Genomic DNA, 16,428 nt, shown 5'->3' with positions numbered 1-16,428 from the left:
TAAATTTGCTTGGAAGTCAAATGATGTTTTAGCCATTTGTAGGTATTTGCAGAACCATCAATAACCATGGACACAAAAACAAAACAGACAAAAACATGACACCTAAAAAAAAAAACACAAGAAAAACAGATCAGAGCAACACCTGGAAATGTCTAAGTAATGAACACTGAGCATCAGGCGAGAGATGGAAGGAAAATTATCTATTAAAGGAAAGAAATCAAACCATTGCTTCATCCTTTCAGGGTAAGCAGAACTTGATACATCTAATGCGAGTATTTACGTTTGCACAATCAGAGATATGGATGGAGGGAGAAATATTGTTCAAGAGAAGCAATTGTTCAAGTACACTAGAAAGTACCTTTACTGCATGCCCATCTACAAATAATCAAATAGCTGAATGACCAGAAGAAGACAGAGGCAGATAAAAATGAGGACATCATGATTTCCTGGTAAATCTATATGGGAGCATCAACCAAAGTCAAAAAAGAGCAGCAACTGTGAGACAAATGAAACTGCAGAAGGCAATGTTTGGCTCCTGAGATAAGAACACTCAGATAGAATGTATAAATAACTAAAATAACTCTATGGGGAAAAATGTTACATAATACCAATACAAGCCTAAGACATTACAGATCTGTAAGAAAAAGTCCCAAAGAGAACAAAAGGAAACTATTTGGAATGCTATTTAATCTATTCTAAGTTCATTCATACAAAGAGATTTCTATGAAGAAGGCCAGAGAAATTCCAAGGAATTAAGAAAAGCACTAGACAAATGGAAACACATTTGTGAAACCAAATCAAGATGCAATACTACGTTAAAAAAAAAATGCATGTTTAAAAGTAAAGAGTACTAGAAATAATTATTTTAAATGAGTAAGTTATGGCTACTAACTTCAGAGCAGAGATGAGAAGACTCCAAATAAACATTACAGTGTATTTCCAATACCTAAAGGGAACCTCCAGGAAAGCTCTTTACCAGGGAGTGTAGTGACAGGATAAGGGGTAACAGTTCTAAACTAACAGAGGGTAAGGGAGAAATTCTTTACTCTGAGGGTGGTGAGGCACTGGAGCAGGTTGCCCAGAGAAGCTGTGGAAGCCCGATCTCTGAAGTGTTCAAGGCCAGGCTGGATGGGGCTTTGGGCAACCTGAGCTTAGTAGGAAGTAATCTTTAAGGTCCCATCCAACCTAAATCATTCTGTGGTACTATGAAGGCTAACAGTGAAGCTTATGAGATTTAGGTACAAAATCCCTTTTGAAATTCAATGGAAATCAAAATTACTAGCTCAATGAAAGGCAGGAAAGCATATAGTCATGAATGGCAACAGCTTGAAAAGTGGGAAGGTGGCAAAGCAGAGTGTCATACAAAGACTGTCAAGACTACACACATTTGTTCACTTTATGCCATGCAGCACTGACCTGGAAGGAAGAATATGTGGGAGGGTGAAATGTTCTGGCAGTAAATTAACTGAGGGAAGAGGATGATAGAACAGAATAAAATTCAGAGGGATGCAACAAAACATACATGAAGATGCTTAAGGAACCACAGTGTATACGTTTTTTTCATTGCAAGTTTAAAAACAGAGTATGAACCTACTTCTTTACTTAATTCTGATTTTTACCAAAGAACATTTACATTGCTAGGATGTTATGAATGAGATCAAAAGGAAATAAACTTTGTATCCTTATTCACACACTCCAAACAGTAATCACATGGGAAAGAAAATAAACCCTTTTAATTAAATAATTATTTAAAGGATTTTAAATAAGTGAATAAATAATTTTTTTTTAAAAAGAGCCTCCTTAGAGGAATTTATTTCAGCACTATCTGTAAAAGCCACTTTCGGATAACTTTGGACTAGCTATTGCATTTAAGAGAAAGATATTACATATCTGTCCAAGGTTCAGAAGAAGGAAACCAGAAGGATACATGGGCTACGCAGTTTTGCTTATTCAGAAGAGGTAGTGTCCAGGTGGAGATCAGTAACAAGTGGTGTTCCTCAGGGGTCAGTATTGAGAACAGTGCTTTGTAACATCTTTGTCAGTGACGTGGGCAGTGGAATTGAGTGCATTCAGCTCTGGGGCCCTCAGCACAAGAAGGACATGGATTTATTAGAATGAGTCCAGCGGAGGCCACAAAGATGATGAAAGGTCTGGAGCAGCTTCCTATGAAGACAGGCTGAGGGAATTGGGTTTGTTCAGCCTGGAGAAGAGAAGACTCCAGGCAGACCTTACAGAGGCCTTCCAGTACCTAAAGGGAGCCTACGGGAAAGCTGGGGAGGGACTCTTTGTCAGGGGGTGTGGTGACAGGACAAGGGGTAATGGTTTTGAACTAAAAGAGGTTAGGTTTAGGTTAGACATTAGGAAGAAATTCTTATACTCTGGGGGTGGTGAGGCAGTGGCACAGCTTGCCCAGAGAAACTGTGGATGCCCCATCCCTGAAAGTGTTCAAGGCCAGGCTGGATGGGGTTTTGAGCAACCTGGTGTAGTGGGAGGTGTCTCTGCCCATGGCAGTGGGTTTGGAACTGGATGATCCTTAAGGTCCCTTCCAACCCAACCCATTTTATGATTCTTTATGACTTTGAATTGTCTTTTATGTGCATATCTGTCTCAGAATGAAGCTGAGACAGGATATATTCTATGCAGCTTCTTGTGCTAATATCAAAATCACATATAAGGGATATATATTGAATCTACTAAGAAGAAAATAAATAATTTTATCTTATGAATTCCTTTACACCGACAGACCCACACTGCTGTCTAGTGAAGCATCTTGGAGTTTCACAATTGAGATCAAGGAGAAAGTGATTATAAGATAAGATGCAAAGAAAAGCAGTGGGAATTATATAAGGCCTAGTGAGGATGAACACAATCAATGAAATATGTTAGACCATGTTCCTTCCCTCAGAAGAGAGGGACTAGTTCATGAGCTTCATGTCCTCCCGTTTTTGAGTTTCCAACACTACCAGGTCCTATTAACATTATCTTTAAAGACTTCCATTCATCCTTAGGCAAAGCATAACATGGACATGAACACTGCCTGAATCCTTACCATGCTCTACTAATGCTGTGATTTGGAAGGATCTGTTCAAGGTGTCCATGATACACTCCATCATATACACACTTAATTTCTAGTTATCCCTTCTTTTCACCTATCCCTCTCCCACAGCACAGTTTCTTACTTGGCTTCAACTCAGTTTAATATTCCTTCAGTTCTTCAGGTGATTTGGTCACTTACTAGTTTTTACACTGTACACAATCCTCTCTTTAAAATTTGGGCTGTTTTGGTAGCTACTCTACTGCTTGCAATTGTTGCAACATCAGTGCCAAGTCAGTATGCCATTTTGACCCCACCTGTTGCTTTGTCTGTTGCCACTTCCCCTACAATAGGGAGATGATCCATGCAGTGTGCATTGTGTTTCCCTGCTGCATTCATGTTCTTCCATGTCTGTTTACCCACGGCCTTCTTTTAAAGTAAGAACATTGCAGACCGAGAATCTGCTGCTACCTACCTATATTGAGTGAATAGTTCAACCTCTCGGTCACGTTTCGACCCTGTGTTCTTATAATTTGTTATTGATAAAATAAAATAATGTGTCTGAATATAATGTGTCAGATAAAAACAAGCCTTCTGTCTACATGTCAAACATCGGGATTCATGTGCTTATCAATTTCCATACCATGCATAAACTAAAAAGTTGTCTAGCTGTTCCTTACTCTGTTGAATGAAATTCAATCTCTTAATGAAATTACACTTACAGAATACAGGAACACAAATAGCTTTAGCAAGATGCTTCTTTAACCAATCTGCCCGCAGGTAAACAGTTCTTTTCTGAAATGACCCTTTACTCAGGCAATAATCTATCAAGTTTTGTTGTTGTTTTGTTTTGTTTCATTTTTGTTTACGCACTGGTAACCAAACAAGCCTTGTGATTTCCTTCTCATTTTTAAGGACAACTCATCAGGTATTTTTTTCAGGATCATTTCAGGTTTCCCTCTCTATTGCCCTGCCCCTTTTATCACAGAACCACAAAATATCATCAGTTGGAAGGGTATCATGAGGATCACCAAGCCCAACTCCCAACTCTTCACAGTGCAACCTAAGTTATACAGCATCTAAGGACATTGTTGAAATGATTCTGAAACACTGACAGGTTTGGGCCATGGCCACTTGCCTGGGGAGCCTGTCCCAGTGCCCGACCACCCTCTGGGTGAAGAACCTTTCCCTAACACCCAGCCTGACCCTCCCCTGTCCCAGCTCCACGTCATTCCCTTGGGTCCTGTCGCTGTCCCCAGAGAGCAGAGCTCAGCGCCTGCCCCTCCGCTCCCCTCGTGAGGGAGCTGCAGGCCGCCGTGAGGCCTCCCCTCAGCCTGCTCTGCTCTGGGCTGAACAAACCCAGGGACCTCAGCTGCTCCTCATATGTCTTGCTCTCTAGACCCTTCACCATCTTTGTAGCCTCCTTGGGACACTCTCTGATAGTTTTATGTCCTTCTTACACTGTGGCACCCAAAACTGTTCACAGTATATCAAGTTAGTCCGCATCAGAGAAGAGTAAGCAGGACAATCACTTCTTTTGACCAGATAGCTATGACGTGCTCAATGCACCCCAAGATACAGTTGGTCCTTTTGGCCATCACAGCACATTGTTTATTCATACTGAGCTTGCCACCAACAACCCCCCCCATATCCCTCTCAGCAGGGTTGTACTCCAACACTTGTCCTCCAACCTATACATAAACCAGGATGCCCTGTCCCAGGTGCAGAATATGGCATTTGCATTTGTTAAATTTGATATAGCTGGTGACTGCCTAGCACTGCAATCTATCAGGATCTCTCTGCAAGGCGTTTCTACCCTCAAGAGAGTCAACAGCTCCTCCTAACTTCGTATCATTTGCAAATTTACTTATTGTGCACTCAACTTCTGTGTCCAGGTCATTGATAAAAACCTTGAAGAAAACAGGCCCTTAAAATTGAGCTGTAGGGAACAGCCCTAGTGACTGGCTGTTACCCCATTTACCCTAGCCCTTTGAGTCAAACCCTTCAGCCAATTGTTCACCCATTGTATTTGTTCATGTCTAGCTATATGCTGGACATTTTGTCCAGAATGATACTGTGCAAGACAGTATCAAAAGTTTACTAAAATTAAAACAACAACAACAACAACACTTCCACTGCCTTACCTTTGTACACTAGGCAGGCAACCTTGTCATAAAAGGATATTAGGTTTGTACGGCATGACCTTCCCTTCAACAACACATGTTGGGTTTAGTATAAACATTAATACAAATACACAGACAGAAACACACATGCTGCTGTCATCTAAATGCTTCACTTGTCTCTAAGCTTGAGATGTAGAGGGAAAAGAAATTCAGCTCTATAAAGTGCTATATTTTTGCATTCTGCTTTAAAACTGGTCCTATTATTACAGTGAAAATACATGTGTGCTGATGATCCAGTCTATGTTTTAATGTTTTAGTCCTATGACAAAGTAGTACTAGGTTCATGCTTCAATTCTCCACAAAGCAAACATCTTAATTAACACTGTGTAGTTAGAATAGAATAGTTTTAGTTGGAAGGGACCTATAAGGATCTTTGAGTCCAACAGTAATTCTAATAATATTCTAGAGAAAATCATATTATAATCATAGAGCTCAGCAACTTGTAATTTGCTCAGGAGACCTGAAGCATACGCCTTGGCATTATTATTTCTACCAATGGAAAGACCTCATCTCTATCCTTAGATCTGAGTCATCTCAGATCACTGCAGGCAGCATTTTCAAACATTGGAGCTGAAACATAGTAACATTTCTTAAAGAAAAAATAAACCCAGCTATTTAAATGTCAAACCTCCAGCCTCCAACTATGTTGATGTTAAAACGTATGCCCATTTCAAAACAGCTAAAATGAGCAAAGGAGTTTTACCTCTCTGTCAAACATCAAATCCCTCTAGCAGGTTTTAGATCAATGGAAAGCAACTGGTGTCTCAGGAAACAGGGAGAATATCAGTTAGCTTACACATGAAGACTACTAACATGTAGAAATGATAGTCTGCAGAAACACTATCTTGCACAGCATTGGTCAAGACATATCACATACCCCTTCAGAGCAACAGCATCCTATTTACTTTGTAGAGTTTTCACAAATCCCAGGGACAACAGTATAAGTTTCACTACCATTTTGTCTCCTACCCTAAATATAACAACCAGTACCAAGAATGAGCAAAAACCTCAAGAAATAAATAAAGGAATCTCCATATGCTTCTTTTTTTTTCCTGTAGGTGCAGTAAGGTCTATTTCTGGCTAACAGGAAAGAATCCAGGAGATGTTTCTTCCTTTATTACTCACTCCATCCTAACAACTTATTCTATCTTCTCTCCACTCTGGGCAAGTCTTTCAATATCACATCAACCCTATCACAGCAGGCCGGCCAAATCCATACAAAGACTGGCAGCAACATCTTTCTTCCAGCTGCCCGAGTTCCTGTCTCCATCCTGTTGAATCTCAATTTTGCCTCTGCACATTCAGTTCAAGCACAAAAAGCCCAGGACCAGAAAGGAGCACAATGAACAGCAAGTTGACACCCCCACAGAGCACAACCAGTGATGGAATAAACATCTTCCTCTGTTCCACTGGCCACAAAACTTTTCTAAAAATGCTGCAGAAAAAGGCCAAAAGCCAAAAATCCATACACCAGTGGAAGAGAGCTGCAGAGAACAAGGGCATCATCAGTGCCCTAGGGCCCTGGAACAGTGGGAAGTTTGTTCAGTAAACTTGGAGGTGAACAAGCCCTGCACTTGTTCTGCCAGTCCTTGCCAATCTGATGCAGGAGAAAAGTTCCCATCTGATCCCACATCTGATAATTAGTTTAATGCTGACCACAAGAAATAAGACACACCAACAAGTACCTGAGAGTTTTAACAAGCATTGGCAAGCAGAGTGGCCACTGACAGCACTTCTGGGAAGCCAAAGTCTTGGGAAAGCAGCAACTAGTTCTAGGTTAGGGAAACAAAAAACATGGCTGGGGAAGGAATGTGGCTGGGGAAGGGCTGCAAGGAAGAAGCATTAATTTTATACTTGAGATTTGGAAGGTGGGCATGCAGTACTACTCCTACAGGGCACAAAGCCAAGAAAACAGGCAGAACAGAGAGACATCCCTGTGAACCCTGACTACAAAAGCAGAGGCACCTTCTGTTCAGCAGTATGCAGACCACCATCTTGCATCCTTAACATGGATGCTACTCTTCCAACTCACCTTACAATTAAAGACTGTATGCATTAAAGCATCGCCTAAATTTGCCCTGTAGTCATGGCTCGCAGGCTGGCTGCCCAGTCAAAAAACAGTCAAAGAAGAGGCTATCATACTTCACAAGAGTACTTCAAACTCCCTCACCTTAACAAACAAACAAATAAGATAAATAAATAAACAAACAAACAACACAAATCCCAACCTAAAATACAACAGAAAGGCTATTCTGCTCCAAGGTGAGGCTTCCAGGATTCTGACATTCCCTGGTTTTCCCTAAAAGTGGTAGCCATAAAACACTAAGACACAATAGCAATGAGACAGAAACAGCAAGAAAGGTGAAGAGTGATGCTCTTAGGGATGGTCCTTCTGCCCTGGTTGGAAGGCTAGAAAAACATACTTTATGAAGTGCTTTTTTTGCTATGCATACTTTATGAATAGAAATAAACCAGTCTGTTACAAACTAAGAAATTGATTAAAATAAATAAATAAATAAATAGAAATAAAAAACAGGGGTAGCATGTATAAGCATATGTAAAACATGCCTCCTCCCTAAAGCAGAAAAGGGAGCTGAGTAGTTCTAGGGCTTAATGGATCACAGTAACAATCCTGTGTCACTGGCACCAGCTGAGAGAATTTTATTGAAAAGTCTCCTTGCTTCCACACAGGTTTCCTCTCATTCTGGCAGTACGTGAAATTGGTTTAGCAAACCTGCTAAAGATCCTCTGCACCCCTCAAGATTTCATCCGACAAGCAGCATAGGAGACACACACCCTGATTATGTATTACATATTTTGAAAAAGTGTACAGGAATAGGAAGGGATTTATAGTTCTTAAACAACAGTCCCAGAGACACTACTTATTCAACCCGTTTTGTACCCTACTTAGCTCCAGCAAAGCAAGCAGGTGTATTTAAATTCCAGTTTCTAGATGAGACAAAGTTCTTTTCCACTGGCAAAGGCTAAAGTTCAGAAAAAGCTGGAACCGGGCAACGGGTGTTTCACTTAGCAGTTTTTAATGCATTCACTGTTCCATTTAATTAAATGTAATGAAGATGTTGACATAGCACGCACTGGGAAATTTTAAAAAATCTTCTAACTCTGACTCTGCATGTGTTTTGTGATGTGTGCTGTTATTAATGATAGATACTGTTTGGTTTGCATAATAGTGAAAAGCATAACTATTGAGCTTCAAGGGCAGACACGAAATGTGCTGCTTTCTACATTTCAAGAGCTGCTTACCACTAAAAAGGAATGATCTTGTGCAATGGCAGCTTGACTGAGAAGACATTGGAATCCAAATCCAGATCTGTTTAGTTTATCACTTGCACTTAGTACTGTGTTATTCCTGCAATTCAATAGCCTTAATCAGTAAAATTAAAAAACTATTATTTTGAATTACTGCACATAGTCGTGATACAAACAATTTTATGAGGCTCCAAGTCTGCTAGCCATATGAATATAGAGCAGTACTCTGCTCTACAATACAGTTAGGCCAGAGGGTTTTGTTGTGTTGTTTTTTAAAGAGCTACTCAAAAAAAGCAACAGTATTAGCCAGGGCAATTTAGAACAAGTATTTTACAAATTCCCAAAAAGCTTTTGCTTAAGGGTGAAGTAATAACGTGAAACCATTTATCCATCTTTTGAGTCATTTTGCTTTATGGCTTTAAGACAATTGACTACACTCGTGGATTTCTCCAGTTTATACAAGGAAGGCAGTGCGCCACCTCCACAGCTCTCGAATACAAGCAAACATGCATAACCTCGGTGCTTATACAAGCAGTGCCTCTCCACGTATGCTTTCTCCTTAGCTGATGATCACATTGCAGGTAATACTTGTTCCTCTGTTTTCTTGTGTTCAGTCACACAATTTTTGTGTTTGACTTGCTTTCAACTCTTCCTTACTGAAAGTGACAGTGGTCTTTTAATATTATGACTTGAGCACACAGACCCTGGGATTCCATTGCCCCACACTCAAGTCAACAGAGCTGACTCTGCACACTGTAGTACTGGAAACCCTTATCTTTGACACATACTGCCACAACATGATAGTACCACCAATAAAGTCATACAATCCTTCTGGGCAGAGAGTAACATGAATTTAAGTTCTGGTTCTCAAAAGGACTGTGAAAGAACACACAAATCTTGTTAGGCAATTCACCCAACACTCTTCTTAACAGTTTGCAACTTTTCCATACACAATTTTAATTTTTACTGTATAAGACAGCAAAACTGTTAAGCCACAGTGTAACTGCTAAGTCAGTGTAAAGGGCAAATAAGTAAGAAAAATGAACAACCACACAAAAGCAAATAGTCAGAACACCATTATTTCTATTTTTGCAAGAGAAAAAATACTTGTAAATTATCAGGAGCAAAAGAACAATTTACCACAACAGCAATCTTATCATTTCAAGAAGAGCTGGACACCACAAACCATTCAATGCCATCATGTTATGCAAAATAGAGAAAAGTTGCAGAGGTGATCAACACTTGTTGATCTTTTGTGTCTCTTTTTATTTGAAAAAAAAAAAAAAAAAGAACCGTTTTACATCTAGCTAGATTAGGATACAATAAAAACAGGTTCCTTACATATCCAAAAATCACACAACATGCAAGTAGGGTACAAAAAACAGCATTTAAAACAAAAAAAAAACACCAATGACTGTAAGAAAGGCTGCACTGCTGACTCACTACTGAGACAGATGCAAACACCTTCTTACACTACTGCCCTGAGAGAAGCATACAAGCATTAAAGTGGTTGTTATGCTTTCTAAGGACAATGTAGTTGTTGGGGATGGCCTGCCTCAATCTTTCAGTACCTACCCTGCTTTAACTTCACTTCCGCAAAAAGTACATCAAGCACCCAAAACATATCCAGGATATACAGTTGAACACTTCAGATATGCTTGCTGCTACCCACATAGAACTGAGTCACACAAATTCAAATATATTTGCAACTTTTAAAGAATGGAACAATCTAGCAGAACAAAAGAAATGTTCTAAGAAAGGCCCCTCAGGGAACAATTTCTACAGGGAAAAAAAAAGCATTAGCAGAAGTTCCACCAACTGCTCTTGTCCCAGAACAGTTCTATTCAGACATGCACTCTGCTATTACAATTTTGGTGCCCTTTCTCTTTTTCTTCATTTTTATAATGCTCAGCAATGGACAAGAGGAATTCTGCTACACCCTCAAATCTCCACAAACCATCCAGTAACCTTTCTTCTTCCAAGTATGATATTCATCCAAAGACAAAAAAAAAAACTTTTCTGCAGCCATTTCAATTATACTGTCTGCTGCATGCCTACCAGCCTACAAAACAAGTCCATAACAATGTGAGGCAGCATTTTGACAGTCACTCACCCCATCCCTAATTCAATTTTGTATCCCAAGTGAATTAACTTGATCAGAGCCCACGTGTAGATTATTTATACACAGCAACACAACCAAAGTCCAACTACACCTTGTACAAGCCCCTCTTCTTGTTGGTTCCAACTGGACACAACAGAGCCTCTCACATAGACATGCATTTCTGATTACTGGGACCAGTCTTTTATGTAGCTTTATGTATCACCTGCAACTTGCAGGCCTAGGTCACATACAGCTTGTTTTATTCCCTTTTAAAAACCAAAAATAAATGATGTCATCAGAGCTGTTGCCATTACCTTGATCTACAGCCAACTTTCTAATGAAAAAAAAAATAATTAAAGCAGGTTATTCCTTCCTCAAACAATGTTGGAAATGTTAACACTATAATTATAACACCTGTACTCATATGACTAGCTCCCCAGTGGGTGGGTGGCTTCTATTACTGTCAAAGTGACTTAACCACTAACCCTGTTTAAAGATGATCAAGCTAATTGGGACAAATTCTGCCTTGGTCTCTGGATGCAATACAAATCTAGGTAACAGAGTCAACCTCATAAGGTGTTTTTGTTAACAGATTCATCTCCTTTTATTTACTTTAGGAAGAATTTATATTAAAGATTATAAAATTATATTCTGTACTTGAATTTTTGACTTCTGCACTTAATATTTTTAACTTCACTAATCATGACTTTGAGCTATGGAATAAGCAAAAAAGGTGTAAGTGTACCATTTTTCCCAAATTCAAATACTGTCCTTCTGTATGTCTCAACACCACTATTACTATTAAAAGATTGCTAATACACAGTAAAGACTAGGACAGCCACTAAAAATTATTCTCTACTTCTTGAAAGTCAGCAGCAGATTATTTTTTTTAGCAATTAAAAAGCAGAATACAATCACAAGATGTACTCTGCTTGTTGGATTAGCTTAAGCTAGCATTAGCAAAAATAAAAGCTCAGTTAGTAAGTTTTCTTCATACTGTTCCAGACAACCCTTTTACAAAAGGCAGTCTGAGAGCAGCTGGTCAAAATCGTTTGATAAGATTCTGATTCTGACCCCAGAAGTGACTTGCTTAACCACAAAAATATTATTCACTTCTCTCTTTTTCTTCAGCTAAGTATTTCTATGCCATTTATTTTTTTCTTTAAATTCCTTTCTGCCGTTTTCTGAACTTACTTCTTATCTTTCACTTTATCATTTCACACTTTTTTTCAGGCGAGAAATGAAAGAAAGGAATATGGGAGACCAGAAATGCTACAAAATGACTACTGATAGTATTCAGAACACCCCCCCCCTTACTTTGCCAGTAAACAAAAAAAACAACAAAAATGTTTTTACCAAGAAACAAAACAAAAACAAACAAACAAATCCACCAAGAACCTGGCAAACTTCTGGATTTTTCCCTCCTTTTCTAATACCTCTCGTGCCAGTTCCTTGAACATCTGCAGGTCTCAATCTTTTCTTTATATTCACCTACATTCTCTACCCATGTAAACGCAACTCATCTAGGAATCAAAATTTTTTTTGCCCAAAGACCAATTCTCTTGATTGAAAGGAAGTGACACTCAAAACTTGCCTCTTAAGCTACCCATTAAAAAGTCTTAACACTTTCTATGATACCACACAACATTTTTCTAGAAGTCTAGAAGTCTAGTTCTGTTCACAGCACCCTTCCTCTCCTGCTTTCTAAACATCTTCTGTGTACTTCCCTAGTACTAGGTGATCAACAGCCTTGAAGGAAAGTGTAGGAAAGAAAACAGTTTCTCATTCTTGCAGATGCAGTCTAGTATCTGGAGGTACTGTTTGTGTCCTCTGTAGCAAGAGCAAGAATAGTAGCTTTTACAATTGTTACATTTCTGCATTTTACCCTTAGTGGTATGGTTTCATTGAAGTTCTCCAACAGGACAAAGGGCTGTTTTTCAGGTGCATGGATGGAATTAGATGATTCCTTTCCCACTGGTTATCAGTAGGAGTTCTCCATTTGAAAATTTTCTGCAACTTAAATCTTTCCTAAGAAGTAAAGCCAGCACTGACATATTCCAAAGTCAACTGGTGACAGGACAAGTTAATGAGGTATTCACTGGTGAAGGTCATGACCTAAAACACCATGTTTATTCTTGGTTTTGATGCAACTTCAGATTTTTATTAATAATCAAATGAAGTTGCTTTTTGGACAAACTGCCTGCTGTTTGTTTTTTTTTTTTTTTTTTGTAATCAATATATTAAGTGGCACCTTAGAAAATTAAATTCTTGCTCTGAGGCACCTCTTACCATTAGAGTCCTCCACTTCTTCAGCAGGAGTGTGGTTCTTGGAGGTGTGGTGGGCGTGTGAGGCTGCAAGGTTGACCATGCGGGGTCTTGGTAGTGTCAATGCTTTCCCATGCACTTTCAAGGAGTGCTCTTTCAGCTGGCTGATTGTCATGGTGGAAAATGAGCAGGAGGAACATTTGTAGGCATGTTCACCTGGGTGAGCGAAATACAGGCAAGTCATCAGCTCACAAAAGAAACAAAATGGGGTCCCCATACTTCTCCTACTGAACTTGGAAGTAAAGTTCCCATGGACTCCTTCAGCACTAGACTGATCCCAAAGATAACAAGCTACGTGCACCTCCTTGTTGGAGCAGCCTGAAGTCTGTGGGTACAGACACCTGCTTTGGAACGAAGTATTGCTTTTGGACAACTGCAGATACTCGTAAAGTGACTGATGTCAAAAAAAACAGAGACCAGACTATTAGCATGCCTGTGTTGCATGGTATGAGAAGAAAACAGACTCTGAGATGAAAATGGAGTCACTTAACTATAGCTTTCCAAACTTCTTTGGGAGCACAGCAGCTATAGAGAGTGAAATCACCTGTTTCTGCATGCAGCACGTTCAGCATCACTATTAAAGAAGAAAGAAGGATACTACAAAATGATATCAAAGGTCCCTCAGAAAACCAAAGACAAACAAACAAGCGAACAAAGCAAAACAAAAAAAATTACATTTGGGGAATGTCACATTTTTTTCCTTATGAAAAATTTTCCATTAGGCAGGAATAATCTCCATAGAACTGGTAACCAAGTCAAAGTTTTTTTACAACAAGAAGTGAACATGGCAATACCAAGAACAGTGCATATCTGCAGGGCTATGTGGAAGTGTGTTATGAGAAAGCACTAAAAGAAGTGAAAGAAAAGAAGTAATGAACAGTAGTGAACTTAATTTTGAACACATTCCGAGCTACAGAGACAGCAAACAAGGGGAAACAAATCTTGAGATAAGATTTGTTTTGCATTAAGCATGGAGGCAATTGGAACACAAAGTGAAACTCTCCCAACACAAACAATGTGATAGTAACAGGTGCCAAGTTATTGTTTTGGAAGTACCACTTCCATGTACACTGGCCACATATGAGCTGTATATAAAGAGCCAAAACTCATATTCGAGTAAAATATTCATGAACAGTACAGCAGACCAAGGGCTCTGGTAATGAACAAGGCAGAAAATGTTTTCCATCTCTCAAATTTAGCAAACAAGATTCTCAAATAGCATCGTTTCCAACAGCACAAATACATGAACCAAAATAGCATGTGTAAACATGCATATTGCAGCAAGTCAGAATAAGCACACCTGAAAAAATCAGCAACCATCTTACAAAAAAAAAAAAAAAACAACCTCCCAACCCTCTCTTTCTGAAAAACTATGCTAATCGTGGGGACAAAACATAAACTTAAAAAGACTCTCTTGGTACATCTGAAAGAGAATAGATCACAGAATCTGAAGCGGTAAAACAAGAAATTGTCCCATTTCTTCAAATGGTATTTCTCACCTGCATATTACATCAGAGTTATGAGTTACCTTTATACAAACAGAAATAAAGCACTTTTTGGATAGCATGTAAAACAAGCTGCTTAATGGAACACAATAATGTAACGCCACAAGAAACTCCCGAAGTATAAGATACCAGTGAGATACAGGTATAAACCTTCACAGTTTAAGAAATTGCTGGACAAGAGTAGGCACCAACCATTAACTTATAAGCATCACAAGACATTCAAGGAAAGACGACAATTACATATTAAGAAGACTGGACACAACTAACAAATATACACACTACCCATCAATAACAGTTCTGGTAGACTTCAGCATGAAAGGATGTAGTAGCTTCTAGAGGCAAGACTATAGTTTGACTCAATATAAGACTTTGTATGTTTTCAACTGCCAGTTTTGCATTTCATAAAAATATTGTATTAATATACATACAAATAAATAAATCTAAAATTTTCAGGGGGCGGGAGGTGGGAGTAATCTCGGCACTTGATATATATACTTGGAGCATTCTGTTTCAGATTATGTAGAACGCAAGTGGGGCAATACTCTGCCACTTCAGGATCTGGGATTTTAGTGAATTTTAAAAGATCTCCAGGAGACTAGACAAATTAATAAAGGGGCACAGAAATTTCTAATTCTAAACAAACTGATAATGAGAAGATTGACAACAGAGAAAAAATGGTAACAAAAGAGGTTCAGAGAACCACTGTGTCACTGAAAAACTGTGGAGTCTAAGGAGAATTCTTCATAGAATGTTTATTCACTATTATATATTTCTAAAGGACTGACTCGAAACACAACAAAGCAAATCTCTGACTGAAAAACATCTGAGCAATTTTCTGTGATGTGAAAATCTGGTAGAAATGGACTGAGGCAGAAACAGATCATAAGCCTTTGAAAACCCTATTACACAAGTCATTGTGCAAAACACTATCTAGGCAACCATGAAATTGTGTTCTTGTATGATGCAAAACATGGCCCTTCAAGGAGTGTCCACTAATCAAGTTCAATAGCATGAATTCATAATAAATAAATCAATAACCTACATGAAGAGGAGTGTGAAGTAAATATCAGTTGCATGCTAACTTCAGGTCTAAAAATCTGGCAGGTTTGAACGAGGTAACACAAAGAAGCCCAACTTCACAATAGCGTAGAGAAAACATTTTATGGTTGGTGAAAATGAAGAACCATGTCATCTCTGTACAGGATGTGGGATTCTATAAACTGAAACTGCTGCATACAGTTGGATTGCCTTGGAAGTAGAGAATGCCATAGTCATATACAACATGAGGTTGGCAACAGACAAGCTAACCCACAACACCCATCCAAGTACAGAAAAGGGTCCTTGGCACAAGCTCTGTGAAATCTGAGGAAATGGAGTACAAGAAAGACCAACAATCCCTCCTACATTTTGTAAACAAAATCTGTCTTGGATGAAGGGTAAAAATTACCTTTATTAAAAATTATCAGACAGTTACGAATTCCTCCTGTCTTTTCTCCCCATTTTCACATCTTCCTTCTCCATCCCAACTTGAATATAACGTGATGTGAACAAATAATAAAGAAAGGAACATACTTGTAGACCTTTGCCATCTGTTCCAGTAGTTTCTAAATGTGAGTTGGTAACAACTGATCTACTTTGCAGTTTTTTAGATCAGCCAATATTATGTTATGTGTATCAGAGTGGATGTCTGGATAGTGGTTTGGGGTTCGTTTTTTTGTCTGTTATCCAAAAAGATGCAACAATTGCAGACAGAACCAGCTGTTCTTGACTCCAGTTTTCTGATAACCTTTCAATGCATGATGCATCACACTGCCAAGAATCTAAGGCCATGTAGTGAAGACAAGACACCTACCAGGATATTTTGAGCCTCAAGCTTTTTAACAATCACAGCTGCAATACTCTGTGGTGATCTATCCTGTATGATAGATCCCCTTCCCAGTTCTTGTTCAACAGAGGCATGTTTGCATGCTCACTCATATGGATTCTGTACTGCAATACAGAGAACTCCAA

At 39.0% G+C, this 16,428-nt stretch overlaps 1 protein-coding gene across 10 annotated transcripts in view; it reads right to left on the bottom strand.

Moving 5' to 3' along the window:
• Nucleotides 1–16,428, bottom strand: part of ZNF462 (zinc finger protein 462) — a 96,262-nt gene that overhangs the window by 22,470 nt on the left and 57,364 nt on the right. For 9 of the 10 annotated variants that reach the window (XM_083817703.1, XM_083817701.1, XM_083817699.1 and 6 more), the window contains one exon: nucleotides 12,878–13,069. The exons of the other annotated variant lie outside the window; for it this stretch is intronic. In XM_083817703.1, the coding sequence (XP_083673829.1) occupies nucleotides 12,878–13,069 (192 nt within the window). The remainder of the gene's footprint in view (nucleotides 1–12,877; nucleotides 13,070–16,428) is intronic. 10 annotated transcript variants of the gene reach the window in all.

The sequence above is a fragment of the Anser anser genome (assembly GCF_964211835.1).
Source record: "Anser anser genome assembly, chromosome: Z".
In the NCBI taxonomy this organism is placed as follows: Eukaryota; Metazoa; Chordata; class Aves; order Anseriformes; family Anatidae; genus Anser; species Anser anser.
Note: the sequence above shows the minus strand (reverse complement) of the source record. Positions and strands in the feature narration are given on the sequence as shown.